Here is a 17,566-nt window from a genome sequence, read left to right on the forward strand (position 1 = left end):
GGACATATTGGATTGTACTGCAGAAGAAATACAAAAAGAAGGAATATAATCAAGTAATGTGTGGCCCGAATATGTCATGTCAATGTAGCTTTCATTCCAAAATGTATGACACATGGAAATGCAACTTCAATGTCACCCAGAAATCATCAATACAGTTATGTGGAAAGGTGGGGGGTGGGGGTTTATCGCTACATTTTTGTAAGAATAGTATGGTGAATGATTCATTTGGCATAGATTTACTCTTGTAAACAGGGATAATGATAGAGTAAGTCCTCTTATAAAATATGACACTGAGGAGGCAGCATATGTAATTTATAGAACCACTATCAGGGATACCTGTGCTTCGCACAGGAATCCCGTGGATGACGGCGGGTCTGAAGGAGTATATGTCACAGTTAATTGTAAAATTGTAGCGGCTGCCACCATTATTATTTTTTTTCATCACCACTATAATATTATATTTTCCCCGCCATGTTTTATATGCAGAAGACTCGAGTTCAAAAATGTTAAGATTTACTGCCGCATCAGAGAAAAAAACATAATGCCTCAACAATGTGAGGCTGGTTTCATGTCATCATTTGCGACTTAATTTATACGTCGGGCATAACCCAGCCTGGCCCAGCGTATTTGATTTATTTACGTCTGTTATCCTGATAAAAAAATTATGTTATATTATGTATACGAAGTTACAACGTACCTACGCCCATAACCAAATATCTACATAGCCCATAACCATTTAATTATAAAATATTATACACATACGCCATACGCCATCACCATTCTATTTATATCTGTAATATGTATATATACAAACCACCGCCACCATTTTTTTATTTCCCTCCACCATTTTTATTTTTCACCAGCAACATGTATTTCCTTCATCGCACATCCTATTCCCGTTTATAAAATAACTGAAGTCGCTCAATAAATTTAGTGGAGTGCTCGAGGATAAACAATATTTGACGTCTTCCCCTCTGGGGCCAATATGTATAAAGCCTCCGATGATCCCACTCTGGAGCATCCCACATATAGCGGACCATGGGAAAAGCAAGGAGTGGATAATTCCAGCCCTGCTACTTTCAATGACTGTCCTTGTGCCTTATTGATAGACATTGCAAAGCACAGGCATACAGGAAATTGTCGTCTCTTAAGTTCAATCGTTGAATTTGATGGAATGAGTGGAATTCGCAGAATGAATATATCTTCTCCTTTCGCACATCCTGTCATGATAGTGGCCTCAATTACATATGGTAGTAGTCTTTTCACAATAAGTTTAGTTCCGTTGCAAAGTTTTGGTGCATCTAGATTAAGTAATAAAATAATCGGGTATCCAACTTTTAAACGACAGATTGTACGGAGGCAATCCTGGTAATTCCAAGAAGTTTAGAAATTCTGTGGGATAATGTATGGCTTGCTCAGTATCCAGTGTGGTGTCAATAGACTTGTGACTATGTTGTTCGCCTGGAACTACTTGTAATAACTGATGGTTTATTACATGGACTGTTTCATTAAGTGGAGCCAGGATTGTTCTTTCACAGAGCCACTGTATGTTTTTGTAATTAGTCGCTAAATTGGGATACACATGAGCCTCTAATTCTTCCCAAGATGAAACTATTGAACCACAGTCATCGGGAATAGATATTGCATCATTTGTGTTCGGGATTTCACCATTTCCAAGTTTGAGAAGTAATTGTGCGAAATTGCCAGCTTCTAAATCAACATATAATTTGATCCTCATATTTGTTGTTCAATGGATTGTTTGTACGAATGTCCAGAGGTATGAAGATTTTATACTGGCTTTCATTTCATCAGCTGGAGTGCCACGGGGTACCACAGGTAAAGTTTGTCTGAAATTACCAGAAATAACCAGCGTAACTCCTTCTATAGGCAGGTCTACTCCTCTTAAATCTCGCATAGTTCTATCTAATGCTTCGAATGCATCCTAAGGCGACATCGTACCTTGCTGCTTCAGTTTGTTTGCCAATGCCACAAACCGGATATTCCATTGTAGCTAAGTCGAGAGGCAATTTGAAAGCAGAATGCGCTGTGCGGCCACCTGAAAGTAGTATTGCGGCTATACCGGATGAAGCAACGGCTAATGCGATCTTTTTCTGGCTCCTCATCTTAGCAAGCAAAAGGTTGAGGACAAATGTTTTGCCAGTACCACCCGGGGCATCCAAGAAAAATATCACACCACTTCCCTCTTGAACCGCTTCAGAAATCAGTTGATATGCATTACTCTGATCCTGTACCAGAAGCGGCTCATTGTCAGAAACAAACTTTGCGAGAGTATCTGTGTTGTAGTTTGTTTCACGGAACCATTCTCTACTGATGGTTGCGCTTTCAGACTTATTAGAAGAGGGAAGTCCCCACTTAGTTACATCTTTCCCGCTCATGTATAATACCAAATCTTCAATGTATATCAAAGCCTCATTGAACATATCTGGTGTGTACTGGATACGGTATAATATACATACGGTAATTTTTGCATAGGCCTCTACACGATAAATAAAGGTTGGTCGACTTACGACCAAATCGACTTACAATTGGTCGGTCGGAACCGATCGTGGTCGTAAGTCGACGACTACCTGTATCTTCTTCTTCTTCTTCTTCTTCTTCTTCTTCTTCTTCTTCTTCTTCTTCTTTCGGCTGCTCCCGTTAGGGGTCGCCACAGCGGATCATCCGTATGATCTGCATCGTGATTTGGCACATGTTTTATGCCGGATGCCCTTCCTGACGCAACCCTGGTCGCCTCTTACGACACAGGGATGGTCGACGACTACCTGTATGTACAATAAAATATGACTTGTGTTAATCATGCATTAAAAGAGGCGTTTGTTGATGTGAATAGGGCCTATGATAAGTGTGTCGAATGCATAAGTCATAATTCGGAAACGGGAATTCGGAATAAACTGTAGCACGATTTTTTTCATTCTATTGCAAATGGCATTGGCCCCATGTCAATTGGCTGAACTTGAAAAATTAACGTTACGAAAAGTGTGTCGAATGCATAAGTCATAATTCAGAAACCGGGAAGTCAGAAGTCATTGTCTTCAATTGACTGTGGAATTATTTTTTCATTCTATTGCAAATGGCGTTGGCCCCATGTCATTCGGCTGAACTTGAAAAATTAACGTTACGCAATCAGGTGATGACGTCATAATTCGGAAACCGGGAAGTCGGAAGTCATTGTCTTCAATTGACTGTAGCATTATTTTTTGATTCAATGAAATGGACGCAAATGGTGTTGGCCCCATGTCAATCGGCTGAACTTGAAAAATTAACGTTACGAAATCAGGTGATGACGTCATAATTCAGAAACCTGAATTTGGAAGTACAATTCTTTTACATCGGGACACTCCCGGGTACATGTTCTGTCATCATGTGAAGTTTGGTGAGGATCAGTCCAGTACTTTTCACGTGCATAGGTCACAGAGAAACACACAGACAGACACACTTTCAAATATATATATATATATATATATATATATATATATATATATATATATATATATATATATATATATATATACATATATACAAATATATATACATATATATACAAATATATATACATATAGTCACGGAAAGATTGTATGCGTAAAAAGTTCTCATTGGCAAGTGAGGCCAGGTGAGGACTTCCAGCAATAAAAATGCACAACGGGAGCACTTCACATTCCAAAAGGACAGATCACGATCTGTCTAGTCGGTACACAACAAGCTCTGGTGGGGGTAGTCTGCTGTGGAGCCTGGAATAGGTGAAGACTATTTTATTGCAGCAGCCCCTTGGGTGGGATGGTTCAGAAGATGGCACATCCTACTAACAGCGGGCAGCCAATGACAGGACCCGCCACAGGCGAAGGTGGTCCCAGAATGTGGAGGGTGGGCCAGAAGATCCGCCGGGCAGATGCTCGGTCGAAAAATACAGAGTCCCCATAGGGACTTGGTCTGGACATGCATGAAGACAGAGCCAGAGTGGGACATGTTAGCAAAGAACAGTTTTCTGTTTTCTCTCGCTCTTCATCTCTGGCTCTTCATCACCCACTCTGCTTCATGTCCCACTCAGGGAGTTCTGCTCTGTGGAGATGTGGACACCGCTAAATAATCCTTCAACTCCACTGTATTGCTTCCGCAACATTCCTGTTCCCGAACTGCACAATCACCCTGCACACCACTCACTGTGCCATCAGGAAATCTTTGCCTGCTTACCCCATTGTTTCATAAGAGTGTGGCCTGTGGCACCTGGTGGGTTAGGACTGTTATTTATTCATCCTTGCAGATAAGTTTGTGTATCCCTACATCAATCATCGTGTCTGTTGACTTGCATGGTTTGTTCCGTTTTGCACATTTCATCTACACTTCTTCACGTAAGCCAGTTCACCAGCATAATAAATGACAGCATGTGTGTGTCTCCTCCGTAACTCCAAAACCATGAAACCGAGCAGCCTGAAACTTTGCATGCATACTAAGGGAACTCTAAGAGAGTGCATGAGTGAAAATTCGGTGTTTGGGTTCATTAAAACACCCCTTTTGAAGATAATTAACAGCCTTATTTAATTGTCCTTTATCAAGGCGATATCCTTGGTCAGCTCACTCTCGATGGGGGTCTTAAGGCGTTCTTGGTTACCTCGCTGGGGACTGAATTTGCCATTTTGTTTGGCCTGCTCAACAATGCCTTGAGTTGGAACACGCGAAATTATATAATGCGAAATATGGAGTGACATGAAAGAATGTTAAGAAATCGGCGATGTTAAGTTTTTTGCCATTACTAATCAGCTTGCTATCACTTGCAAAGCCAGCCGTTCCTTATCAACCATTTAACTGGAGTGCTTGCTTGAGTGTTTAAGCCACTTGCCAAGGGCCCTACAGGCTACAGTTGATAGAGGTTCAGTTCGTTTCCCAATCGGGATGTGCAGTCTGCAGTTGCTACAAGGTAGAGAGACTTGTGGGTAGAATGGATATTTTATATGAAACGGGCGTGCTTTACAAAGGTTATATATTCTCTTTGTGAGTTTCAAAGCAAAATATATTTCATAACACCCAATTTCTGAGCTGTTTGCTGCACAAACATGTTTTATAAATCACAGAGCTAATTTTTTTCCTTCCATCATACGACGACTGGCAACACATCTCTTTGAAACGTCTCGCATGCAACATTTTTTTTTTTTAACCCTATGAATCAATCATTTGAAGTAATTTGTTCATTGAAATTCCCACAAAACAAGGGTGTTTGTCTTTGGACAAGTCTGGTTGGTGTTTGTCTCCAGACGTGTCCAGGTGGTGTTTATATCCAGATGGGAGTTTGTCTCCGGACGTGTCCAGGTGGTGTTTGTATCGGGACCTGTCTGGGTGGTGTTTTTCTGCTGAAATATCTGGCGGTATTTTTCTCCAGATGGTGTTTGTCTCGGAGGTGTCTGAGCGGTATTCATCACCAGAGGTGTCCGGGCGGTGTTTATGTCTGGATGGGAGTTTGTCTTCTGACACGTCTGGGCTGTGTTTATGTCCGGACGCTTCCAAGCAGTGTTTGTATCTGGATGTGTCTGGGTGGTGTTTGTTTCCGGACATTTCTGGGCGGTGTTTATAGTTTGACTGGTTGAAAATTGATTTCAGACATTACTTTGTTTCCATCTTCACTGTTATTCTATGCAGAATCATTTTGATGAGACAGTATGAATCATAATTAATGCTCCACTGCACATCTGTCTTCCTTTCCTCTCACCTCAGAACGCCTTCCATTTCTCCACTCTCCCCCCCTACTCACTCACTCCCCACCCCTCCTTGCTCCCCCCATCCCTCCTCTCTCTTTCGCTCTCCACCTCCTCACTTTCCTCCCTCTCCCCCCCCCTTTATTCCCTCTCTTACTATTCCCGTTAGAAAAGCGACAGGTGGTATTTTCGAGCGATAAATAAACCTTTATAAAGGTTAAAAATACAAAAACCTTTTCAATCATTCTGCGTCATCGTGCCGTAAAATTTGGTTCCTTTTGGACACCTTGGGGAATGTTAAAGTTGTGGAATAATTTAATTTGAACGCAGTAGTTGGAGACCTTTCAGCCATTTGTGGGTAAAAGAACCCGATACAGATGGCTCATGTTTACGGACGAGACAACATGTATGAACTCATCAGTGAACAAATGAAGACACAAGCAAGTCACTTGACAGAACAACATGCAAACATTTATGGAGCCTTAAGGTTGATTAAATGTCATGAAATGTCGAACACCACAAAACAGGCAACATTTCTTCAAAATAAAATAACGTCTCAAAATGTTTTCACAAGTGAAAGACTATGTGAAATCTTTGTTTCCCACCCCCATCTCTCTCCACGCCATATTTCCCCACCCCTTCAATTCACAGACACTTTAAGAATGACAAATACCATATTGTTGAAATAATCTCTCAAATAACATTCATTTCCATTCTGAAAGGATTTTCAAGAACAAGATAACAATAAATATGTAAGTCTAAACAGGCATCAAAGAACATTTGAGAAAGTGTGTGAAAAAATTATTCAAAGTTACGTTATGTGTTCGTCGTGGAGATTGTCATGTATAAAAATATCTTAATAATTCAAGGTAGTATATGCTTGTCGTGGAGATGGTAAAGTGTGTATATAAAACATTGATAAATCAAATTTGTGTGTTGCTCATGCAGATGGCAAAATGTGTTCAAAAAAAAAAAATAACAATTTAAACTTGTGTGTTGGTCATGGAGATGGTAAAGTGTGAATAATAAAAAAAAATTCAATTGTGTGTTGGTCGTGGAGATGGTAAAGTGTGAATAATAATAATAAAAAATTGAGTTGTGTGTTGGTCGTGGAGATGGTAAAGTGTGAATAAAAAACAAGGACAAATGTGTCCAAGAGCAGCGTCCTAAAGGTTTTTTTGGCAAAAAAACAAAAACAACAACAACCGATATTTTGTCACGTGCCTTGATTAAGCCAATAGCGAGACCCGTCATAGTGTATTTACGAAATATAGTGTATTTACGAAATAAATAATGTATTTACGAATTTACAATACATTAAATGGAATAATCTTTAAATAGTAACGTGAACTTTTCGAAACTTTAAAGCAAATGTCCGAATATATTTAAAAGTTCATGATAGATGCCCTCAAAAAGGCACCCTCAATGCGAGGATGTGTACAAGTGCTTAGTATTTAAGGAGATCCGGATCGTGTATAAAAAAAGAGCCAAGTGCAAATATAAAGGTTTTGTCTTCACAAGCAGAAGAAGAAGAAGAAGAAGAAGAAGAAGAACGCCGAGCATTCTTCGAGCAGCGTTCGCTGCGTGAGACGCTGCTAAAACAGGACAAATGTGTCCAAGAGCAGCGTCCTAAAGGTTTTGTCAGCTAAAAAAAAATAACAAACAACAACAACAACTTCCGATATTTCGTCACGTGCCTTGATTAAGCCAATAGCGAGACCCGTCCTTGTGTATTTTTGTATTTACGAAATAAATAATGTATTTACGAAATTACAATATATTAAATGGAATAATCTTTAAATAGTAACGTGAACTTTTCGAAACTTTTAAGCAAATGTCCGAATATATTTAAAAGTTCATGATAGATGCTCTCAAAAGGCACCCTCAATGCGAGGATGTGTACAAGTGTTTAGTATTTAAGGAGATCCGGATCGTGTATACAAAAGAGCCGAGTCCTAATATAAAGGTTTTGTCTTCACAGGAAGAAGAAGAAGAAGAAGAAGAAGAAGAAGAAGAAGAAGAAGAAGAAGAAGAAGAAGAAGAAGAAGAAGAAGAAGACGAACAGGCCGAGCTCTCTTAGAGCAGCGTTAGCTATGCGAGATGCTGCTAAAGACATTCAACGTTTTGCATTGGTCATGGAAATGGTAAAGTGTCAATAATAACAATAAAAAAATTCAACGTTGTGCATTGGTCATGGAGATGGTAAAGTGTGAATAATAATAATAAAAAATTCTAAGTTGTGTGTTGCTCGTGAAGATGGTAAAGTGTGAATGAAAAAATTAATAACTCAACGTTGTGCGTTGGTCATGGAGATGGTAAAGTGTGAATAATAATAATAAAAAATTCAACGTTGTGCGTTGGTCATGGAGATGGTAAAGTGTGAATAATAATAATAAACGAGGACAAATGTGTCCAAGAGCAGCGTCCTAAAGGTTTTGTCGGCTAAAAAAAAAATAAAAAAAACAACTTTGAAATATTTTGTCACGTGCCTTGATTAAGCCAATAGCAAGACCCGTCATAGTGTATTTACGTATTTACGAAATATAGTGTATTTACGTATTTACGAAATATAATGTATTTACGTATTTACGAAATATAGTGTATTTATGAAATAAGTAATGTATTTACGAATTTACAACACATTAAATGGAATAATCTTTAAATAGCAATGTGAACCTTTCGAAACTTTAAAGCAAATGTCCGAAGATATTAAAAAGTTCATGATAGACGCTTTCAAAAGGCACCCTCAATGTGAGGATGTGTACAAGTGCTTAGTATTTAAGTAGATCCGGATTGTGTATATAAAAGAGGCGAGTCCTAATATAAAGGTTTCTTCTTCACAAGAAGAAGAAGAAGAACAACGCCGAGCATTCCTAGAGCAGCGTTCGCTTCGCAAGACGCTGTGAAAAATTCAACGTTGTGTCTTGGTCATGGAGATGGTAAAGTGTGAATAATAATAATAAAAAATTCAAAGTTGTGTGTTGGTATTGAAGATGGTGAAGTGTGTATAAAAAAATAAATAATTCAAAATTGTGTGTTGGAAGTGAAGATGGTGAAGTGTGTATAAAAAAAATTAATAAATCAAAGTTGTGTGTTGCTCGTGGAGATGGTGAAGTGTGAAAGAAAAAATTAATAATTCAATGTTTCATGTTGCTCGTGGAGGTGGTGAGGTAAATATAAGTAAATAATAGTTCAAAAAAGTATACACAATCCTGTACTGTTCTCTTATGTAATATATATTTTATTCCAAATTTTCTCCAATCCAAAAATATATAATTTGACGTCATCATGCCCAGACATTATTTCATACATGTTCCGAATCTGAGAGACACGATCGTGCTCTTTCGCTCTGTTAAAGATCATGGCCAGAAACCTTAAATTCTCCTTGGTTCCACCACTATTCACAAACCTCAATCAATGATCTTTTGATTTTATTTGTTGTTCTACCTGTTTGTCAATGCAATAGCCTTCAGAAGCAAGGCGAGGTCAGCATTTTGCATCGTGTCGTTTTGTCTTTGCCTTTCCAATTCGGGCAGGAATTTCGAAGATGGCCAGGGCCAGGGTGAGAGTGCTAATGATAACTCACCACTCTTTATGAAAAACAATGTGGGATGTTTATTGTCCACAAACAACGCTAGGAATGGGTTCACAACTTAATGTCTCTCTGAATGATGGGGTCATTTGTGATGCAACACGGTGGCTGAGAATCACCAAATCAACAATTTATTTTCAGATGAGTAATGAACCTGTGTCAAACAACTGAAAGGTAAGTGCATTACCTCTGTACCGTATTGTCGGATTCTGCAAATATTATAAAGTGCAACACTCGCAATGGTATATTTATAGAAACGAATACAAGACAGAGATGGTGGTATTCTCATCCAAGCACCTTAAATCCAGGTTTCCATCCTCTCCGTTCGAGTCTTAATTTTTTCATCACAATCCGAGTGGGCATTTGATAATATTTATTGATTATACTTCGAGTTCCTTCCATGGAACTTCAATGGAGGAGGCCATTCTAACCAGAAAGCCTGTGTAATGATTCCTAACCTCTCATTGTTTGTCTGTGCTATATCCTTTGAAAATGCTGAGCATCAAGCAAGGAAGCAGCAGGAACCACAGAAGTCATCACACACTATGACTGGTCAAAATTATTTGTTAATTATTTTTTAATATGTTGAATGGAAAGTGTCGCGTCGTCTTCGGAATGTATTGTTTGAGGTTTGGAAAGTTTTCTTGAGTCTTAACACTTTGAAATGCAAAACACAACATGACACCAAACATACGATGTAATTCTTGCGAATGTGTCCCTTGATGGTGCTGATAAGGTCCTCTTCAGAAATCCCATTGTCAGTTTCTTCCAACCCCATGGTATCACAAAGTCGCACGGGTAGAGCCTTGCCTTCAACCGGTTTAATATTCCAGAAGCGAAACTGTGGAAGAAAAAGTAATATTATTGAGAAATGAGGTTGTATATCCAGTGCTTTGTTTGAATTGTATCATCAATCAATTGTCAGTTTTGTACGATGTTCTGATAAAAGGCAGACACAGATTTACAAGGAATGAAATCGTACTGCATTATCAGTGATACAATTATACACTGTCTACTTTAGCACAATAATTGCAAAAATAGAACCACGCATCCAGAAGCACACCTGTATCAGGAGCAAGTCACACAACTCCCCTGCAGATCCACTTAGACCATGATTTTTTAATGCAGTGAACAAACTTTGGTATATCATGGGTAATAAATGATGTGGACAAGTTTCATCGAAATTGTGTGTGTAGTTTTAAAGAAGACAGCAAATACCTATTTTGGGGGTTCAACCCCCCACCCCAACCTCCCGTTGACACCTCTATTGAGCGCAGGTTTTGATGCAGTCGATACTATTTTGGAGAACACAGGTGATGAACGTTGCGGTCAAGTTTCATTAAAATTGTGTGCAGTTTCCAGGAAGAGAGCAAATACCTATTTTGTGTGGTCAACCCATCCCTCTTCCCATAGACCCCTTTAATGAGTGCAGATTTTGAAGCAGTCAATACACTTTGGTACATCACTGGTGATGAAGGTTATGGTCAAGTTTCATCAAAATTGTTTGTGTAGTTTTCGAGAAGAGAGGGCAAATACCTATTTTGGTGGAGAGTTGGGGTCCAAACCCCCCCCCCCCCATAGACCTGCTGAATGAGTGCAGATTTTGATGCAGTCAATACATCTTCATTAGGCATCAGCTATGAAGCTTGTGGCCAATTTTCATGAAAATCGTGTTTCTTTGAAGCGAGCATAAAATTCAAGCGATAATGACTAAGTGCTGATGGACTGACTGACTGTAACTGACTGACTGCGTGCCTCACCTCGGGACATTCCTCAATCACATAGGCTCCCCAGACTAAAATCCAGGTGAGCTAAAAATTTAAATAACCACAAACGTTTCAGTCCAACGTGCAGTTACATTTTTCAGCAGTTGCTATAAGACTGGAAGAACTTTGTGGGAAACTCGACGTGATTAAGGCATTTTATACTTATCGTGTCCCACTCAGACAAACAGATCAGACGCGTCTTGACTTGCTAGGCCTCAAAGTCAGGGTAACGATCTTCAGCTAACAAAACTGCTTGCAGGAGTCTTTATGCATGAATGATGAATTCCCATTGTCTCTTCGATTTATCGAGCCATGATCACATTATATATGGACTGTGTATTGATTGTTTAAAGCCGATATTGAGGCCTCTAACGGCAATGATTTCAAGTGTGATATTGCCACCGACACATTTACGGCCCAACTGTGACCTCTATTTGATGCATAACCATATTCCTAAGGTTCATAAGCTTTGTTTAATACTCGCTAGAGAAAAATATGGAGAAATTATATCTACTTACACATGGGCGGTGTACCGGCTCACAGTGACTGGTCCACACATCTATCGGTACTATTATAACCAGTTATCAAGTTCCGTTAAGTCGTGGCTGATTTCTGGTGACATTGATGATCAGCAACATCCAAAATCCGTATCCTGCACTGGTTTCCAAAGCTCTGGCAGTGACGTCTTGGTTGAAGTCTTTATCCTATCCATTGGGGGTATCTTCCGCGACCAATCAGCTTGCTATCGCTTGTCAAGCCAGCTGTTCCTTACCAACCGTTTTGATGCAGTGCTTGCTTCAGTGCTTAAAATCAAGCGAGCCACTTGCCGAGCGCTCTGCAATACGATTGGTTATGGAACGCACCCTTCTGAACACATCGATCTTCTCACTTGACAAGATTTTATTATTTTTGAGGGTTTTTTTTTTAACCCGTGGGGTCTTCCACTCCACGGGGTCTAAGCGCCGCTCGTGTTCTCCCTTTTCTTGTGTACAGTTCATTTGAACGTCTATTTCGCCATTATTCGTGAACAGAATTCGATGAAAATTGACGGGCATATACTCGAAACATGTGCAGGCAGTAACTGAGCCCAAAGTGCGAATGTGGCCCTTCGGGCTGAGAAACGGCCCATTTTGGCCCATTTTCTTTTCAATTGATATTTCTCGGTTATTCGTGGACGGAACCAAACCAAACTTGATGGGTGTATTCTCGAGACCATTCCCCGGGCATTAACTGAGCCGAAAGTGCGATTCCGGCACTTTTGGCTCATTTTCTAAAAATTGTTATTAAAAAAAAAACAATTAAATTGCGCAACACAAAATTAAGTCTCAAATGATGATATGAAACGAGCCTCACTCTTGTGAGGTGTTCTGGTTTCTTGTTCTGATGCGATGAAAATCTTACCAAACTTCAAAACTATCTGTCGTCCATGCTATCGCTCACCTGAGAGTTGTACGAATGAACTCCCACGGGTTATGTTCGCAATTCGAACTTGTTTTTTTTTTGTATACCTTGTTGAAGCTCGTATGAGAGCTAACACACAATGCACAGCAAGGGGGGCATGAGATAAGAGGGATGGGAATAGGAAGGACAAAACAGTGGGGAACAGAGACATTAGGAGATCTTTGGAAGGGAGAGGGATGGAGCGGGGAACACAGGGTATCCAAGATGCACATCACAGGGACTTTCAGGAAGGAAAGCAGAGAGTGAAGGAGGTGGGTTTGGGGTGGATTAATGGGGGTAGAAAAGATCGAGGATTTGGATGGGGGACGATAAGTGGTGGTGGTGAACAGCTGTTTTGAAGGCCTGGAGGGAAGCATGGGATTGAACAGAGTGAGGGAGTTTTTTCCAAAGGCGGGAAAAAAAGAGGAATGAAAGAGTGAAGGTGAGCAGCGATTCGTGATTTGGTCGTTTTACCAGACGAGGGTTCTTGACGGACCTTGTGCGCCCTGCGGAAATATGGTGGGGACAAATCGCAGACACAGCTGGAGGGGGGGGGCGAGACCGGAGAGGAGACGGTAGAAGACAGAAAGACCACCAAACTATCAGCGGTGAGAGAGTGAGAGGCCCAAAGACTCAGCCTCATCGCGGGAGATGTCAATGATCCGAAATTCCTTGGTTTTCACAGCGTGAAGCCAAGAAAGGTGGGAGGCAGGAGCACCAGTAAAGTGGGGAGAGCAGTACTCCATAAGGCTGCGAACGAAAGCTTTGTATGTGGTCAGGAGCTCAGGTGGGCTGAAGAACGACTTTGCACGATGTAGGATTCCCAGTCGGTGACTCGCTTTGGAGGCCAAGTTGGAAATGTGGCTTTCCCAGGAAAGATCATGAAGACAGTGAGACCCAGAAGCTTGAAAGAAAGGACTTCTTCCAGAGGATTGTTGAGAAAGTGGATGGGGGGGGGGGAGGTTACAAATGGTCCTTTCTGAGAGACATAGTGAGAGTGTGCGATTTCCCGGAATGAAAGACATGTTCCATGTGTTGGATTTTTTTGTTTGTGATTTTACCCAGATCTGCAGTGAGAGAAGAAAGTGCTGCTTGCTGGTCTGAGGGATGACAGATGATATTGGCAGAGGGTGGAGTCATCAGCAAAGAGATAAAGCAGATTTTCCAGAGAGTCAGAAAGATCATTGATGAAAACAAGGAAAAAGAACAGGGCCCAGAATGCTACCTTGAGGAACTCCAGCCTGCACAGGAAGAGGAGATGAAAGAACTCCATTTAGGGCCACATGTTGACTGCGACAGGAGAAGTAGTCTGCGAGCCATGAGTGGAGATGGCCTTGGATACCATTGGAAGAGAGTTTGGTGAGCAGGGCAGGGTGCCAGTCCATCTTAATAGCACACGATATGTCTCGGGATAGGGTTGTGATTTCATGTCCTGCATTGAGGACCTTCATCCATTGTTTAGAGAGCAGAAGCAGCATATCCAGGGTAGTGTGACCTGGTCTGAAACCAAATTGATGATTGGAAATCAGGCCATTGGAGAAGAAGGATTTAATGTCTGAAGCAATAATGGATTCCATAACCTTGCTGGGAGAATGCCGATTGTTCTGTAGTTGCAGGTATCTGTTTTTGCACTCTTTTAAGCAGGGCAGTAATGTATGCTGATTTCCAAGCAGATGGCAGATGATCTTGAGCAAATGAGAGGGTGACTAGAACAGAGAGAGGGTGAGCAAGAGCAGAGGAGCAGGTTTTTAGGACACGTGGGCTGATGCTGTCTGGATCAGTTGCAGAATCTGAGTCGAGGTTTGACAGCAAGCTCTCCACTTTGTCAGAACAAAAGGACACAGAGTCCAGGGACAGTTGGGTGCGACTGGGTAAGGGGGGTACAGAAAGCGATGGGTTTTGGACACAAGGGTTTTTTTTGAAAGCGATGGGTTTTGGACACAAGGGTTTTTTTTGAAAGCGATGGGTTAAATACAGACCAGCCTTTTTACTTTCCTTCTTCACTGTCTGCAGCAGTTTCATCCAGTACTCTTTACCTTCTGTCACAAGAGTGGTGTCATCAGCATGTCACTGATTGATCTTCCTCCAATCCCGACTCCAGCCTCTATGCTCTTCTTCTTCCTTCCTTTAATGGCACTATTAACCCACATTGTGGGGTCGGTCGGGGGAAGCTTGGCCCGAGTCTTTGGGAACCGGCTGGCCAGGCCTGATGTTCGACGAGTTTTGGCAGGAATTTGGAATTTGGCCATGGTGTCAGCGATGGCTCACCTACTCTTTGCAAAGGACACCATGGGATCTTTAACGTCCATCAACGAATGCTGGGAGATGAGACGTTCGTTTAACGACCATCCGAGAGATGGCGCACACATTGATGAATCACCCTGTCAGTAAAACACCGGGATGACAGTTTATAGCTGGGTCGGGAATCGAATTCAGGCAAGACAGCTTCGAGGCTTTCATGAAAAGCCATGATGATAACCAACAACAGGAGTACATATCTCTAGGTCATCCTGCCAACCCCCCCTTCCCCACAACTCCAGCCTCAATGTCATCCAAGTTATATTTTTTGTCAAAATTAATCCAATCACAAATTAATCAGTCAATTCCGTCCAATGATAATATTAACACGGGGGCTGCAGGACAGCCTCGTGCTGTGCAGTCTTCTCTAAGCTGTCTAGCCTGGGTTAAAATCCTGACCCAGCTGTCATCCCGGTGTTATCCCATTAATTCCAGTGTTTCACAGGCAGGGTGATTCATCAATATGTGTCGTTCTCGAATGGATGTTAAACTGACATTAGTTGGTGGACTTAAAAGATTCCACAATGTTTTTCATGAATTGCAGGTGAGCTATTAGTGGCACTCTGAACAAATTACAAATTCCTGCCTTAACCTCAGTCGAAGTCAAGCCTAGTCAGCTGGTTTGGAAAAGACTTGGGCCAGCTTCCCCAAGCCAACCCCACAATAACGAGAGACAGAGACAGAGACAGAGACAGAGACAGAGACAGAGACAGAGACAGAGACAGAGACAGAGACAGAGACAGAGACAGAGAGAGAGAGAGAGAGAGAGAGAGAGAGAGAGAGAGAGAGAGAGAGAGAGAGAGAGAGAGAGAGAGAGAGAGAGAGAGGCAGAGAGCGCGACCGCTCACCAAAATAGGTATTTCCGATAACATTGTTTCATTGGTACATTTTGCTGATTCTGTCCCACGTTTTCTTCCTTCTCAGTATTATTGTTCTCCCACGTGATCGCCCAGGGGTATTGCCTCTATTTTTAGCTCACGTGGAAGTAGTTCCGGGGAGCTTATGCAATGGCAAGTTTTCCATCCGTCTGTCCATCCACAAATACTTGCAACTTCTTCTTTGAAACTACACATTCGATTCCGATGAAACTATACCACAACCTTCATCACTCGTGATGTACCAAAATTTGTTCGCACCATTAAAAAAAATCGGGGTCAAGAGGGGTTCACGGGGGGGGGGGAGGGGTGGGGGAGTGTTGCCTTCCAAAAGAGGTATTTTCTTTCTTCTAAGAAACTACACACACAATTCCGATGAAGCTTCACCACCACTTTGATGAACCGTGATGTACCAAACATTGTTCACTACATGAACAAAAAATCGGCATCAAAGGAGGTTTACGGAGGGGGGGGGGGGTTGTTCCCCAAATATGTATTTGGTTTCTTCTCTGAAACTACACACACAATTTTGATGAAACTTGACTTCATAAAGGAAAAACTTCACTTCATACTGAGGTGGTGTTGACTTTGACCCCATCCTTGACCATGGTGACTTCATATAGGAGATTAACACACTTTGGATTGAATCATAACTTTACCTGCAAAGTGAAACTTCTTCCTGCAGTACCAGCTATGGCAGTCTGGCAAAGCCGTCCAGCAAAAACTGAGTTGATGGAGTTCACAAAGCTGGATTTGCCTGATCCCACATGCCCAAGCATAAGGATTTTGGCAGCTTTTACATTTTCATCTTCTGGTTTGAAACCTTGAATTTTCTTCAAAAGTTCTTTTCTCATCCTATTAAAAGAGGGAAGATTGGTTTGATGATTCACCTGCGTCAAAAGGAAACTAGAGTGCATCGAACACAATACTCTGCAGAGTGTTAAGTGTATACTGTTGCGAATCTGGAAACCATGAGCACACAACATTCAGGTCCTATACATTAGTTATATCGGTAAGTATGTGTTTTATAGATAGCTCCCGTCCCTTGTCGAATGGGTAAATAAATGTAAATGTGCCGTGAAGTTATTTTAAGTCAGGTTTTCTTTTCGTTCATTTCTCCACCCCATCAATGCCAGCAACACCTTCACCTCACTCTGACGGACGCCATTATCCACAGTGTCGATCACGTACGAGGGCGGAGTTAAAGGAGGAGCATCGCGGTGGCGCTCGACCAATCAGGATGCATCGAGTGGCGTGACTGTCGCTCGGCCAATCGGACTTCCCCGACCATGTGAGAGGCAGTCCGAGTGATGTCACCATGCCACCTGGCCAATCGAAGGGCTTGCTGCCCGTTTTCGCCAGTGAGAGCGACGGCAAGGTTTATGCGTGCCCAAACTGGCCAGTGACAGGGCGACAAGGGATTCTGCGCACAAGACCGTCCGGTGTGGAGAAACGGGGAGGGCGGGGACAACGAAATAAAAAGTGCAGCCGGCTGGTCTGAAAGGGACAGAAGAGATTTCTCCACCGTCCTTGTCGTCAGTCCTTGTACTCGTCCGCCTCCGCCGCCTCCTCCTCCGAATGATCGCGAGCTTGGGTGATCACCTCGACTCACCTCAACTGGGTTCGGCTGTGCTAGTCCATCCTTGGGTGACCGGAGCTCTGGGAAGGAGTGGACGCCAGCCGCACGCTCGCGGCCAGGTAGCCAGCTACCCTGATCTTCAGCCCGACTGTCCTCCGGGCTGGAGATCCAAATAAAGACCAATTGGTCCAATTCTTTGGGTGCGCATGTGTGTGTTTGTGGCATCCCTGTGTGTCGTAAGAGGCAACCAGGGTTGCGTCAGGAAGGGCATCCGGCGTAAAAACCTATGCCAAATCATTATGCGGACAACA

General features: G+C 42.0%; 1 protein-coding gene across 1 annotated transcript in view; it reads right to left on the bottom strand.

The window, feature by feature from the left end:
- The window catches only part of LOC147025456 (interferon-induced protein 44-like), a 90,953-nt gene that overhangs the window by 26,757 nt on the left and 46,630 nt on the right, over positions 1–17,566 (bottom strand). The window contains exons 6-8 of the mRNA XM_085886468.1: positions 16,336–16,531; positions 9,992–10,138; positions 1–17 (exon numbers count right to left, since the gene is read on the bottom strand). The exon at positions 1–17 is cut by the window's left edge and continues 155 nt beyond it. Of these exons, the coding sequence (XP_085742594.1) occupies positions 1–17; positions 9,992–10,138; positions 16,336–16,531 (360 nt within the window). The remainder of the gene's footprint in view (positions 18–9,991; positions 10,139–16,335; positions 16,532–17,566) is intronic.

This window comes from Eptatretus burgeri, chromosome 6 (assembly GCF_056783735.1).
Source record: "Eptatretus burgeri isolate ZD-2024b chromosome 6, Ebu_testis_v1, whole genome shotgun sequence".
NCBI classification, from domain to species: domain Eukaryota; kingdom Metazoa; phylum Chordata; class Myxini; order Myxiniformes; family Myxinidae; genus Eptatretus; species Eptatretus burgeri.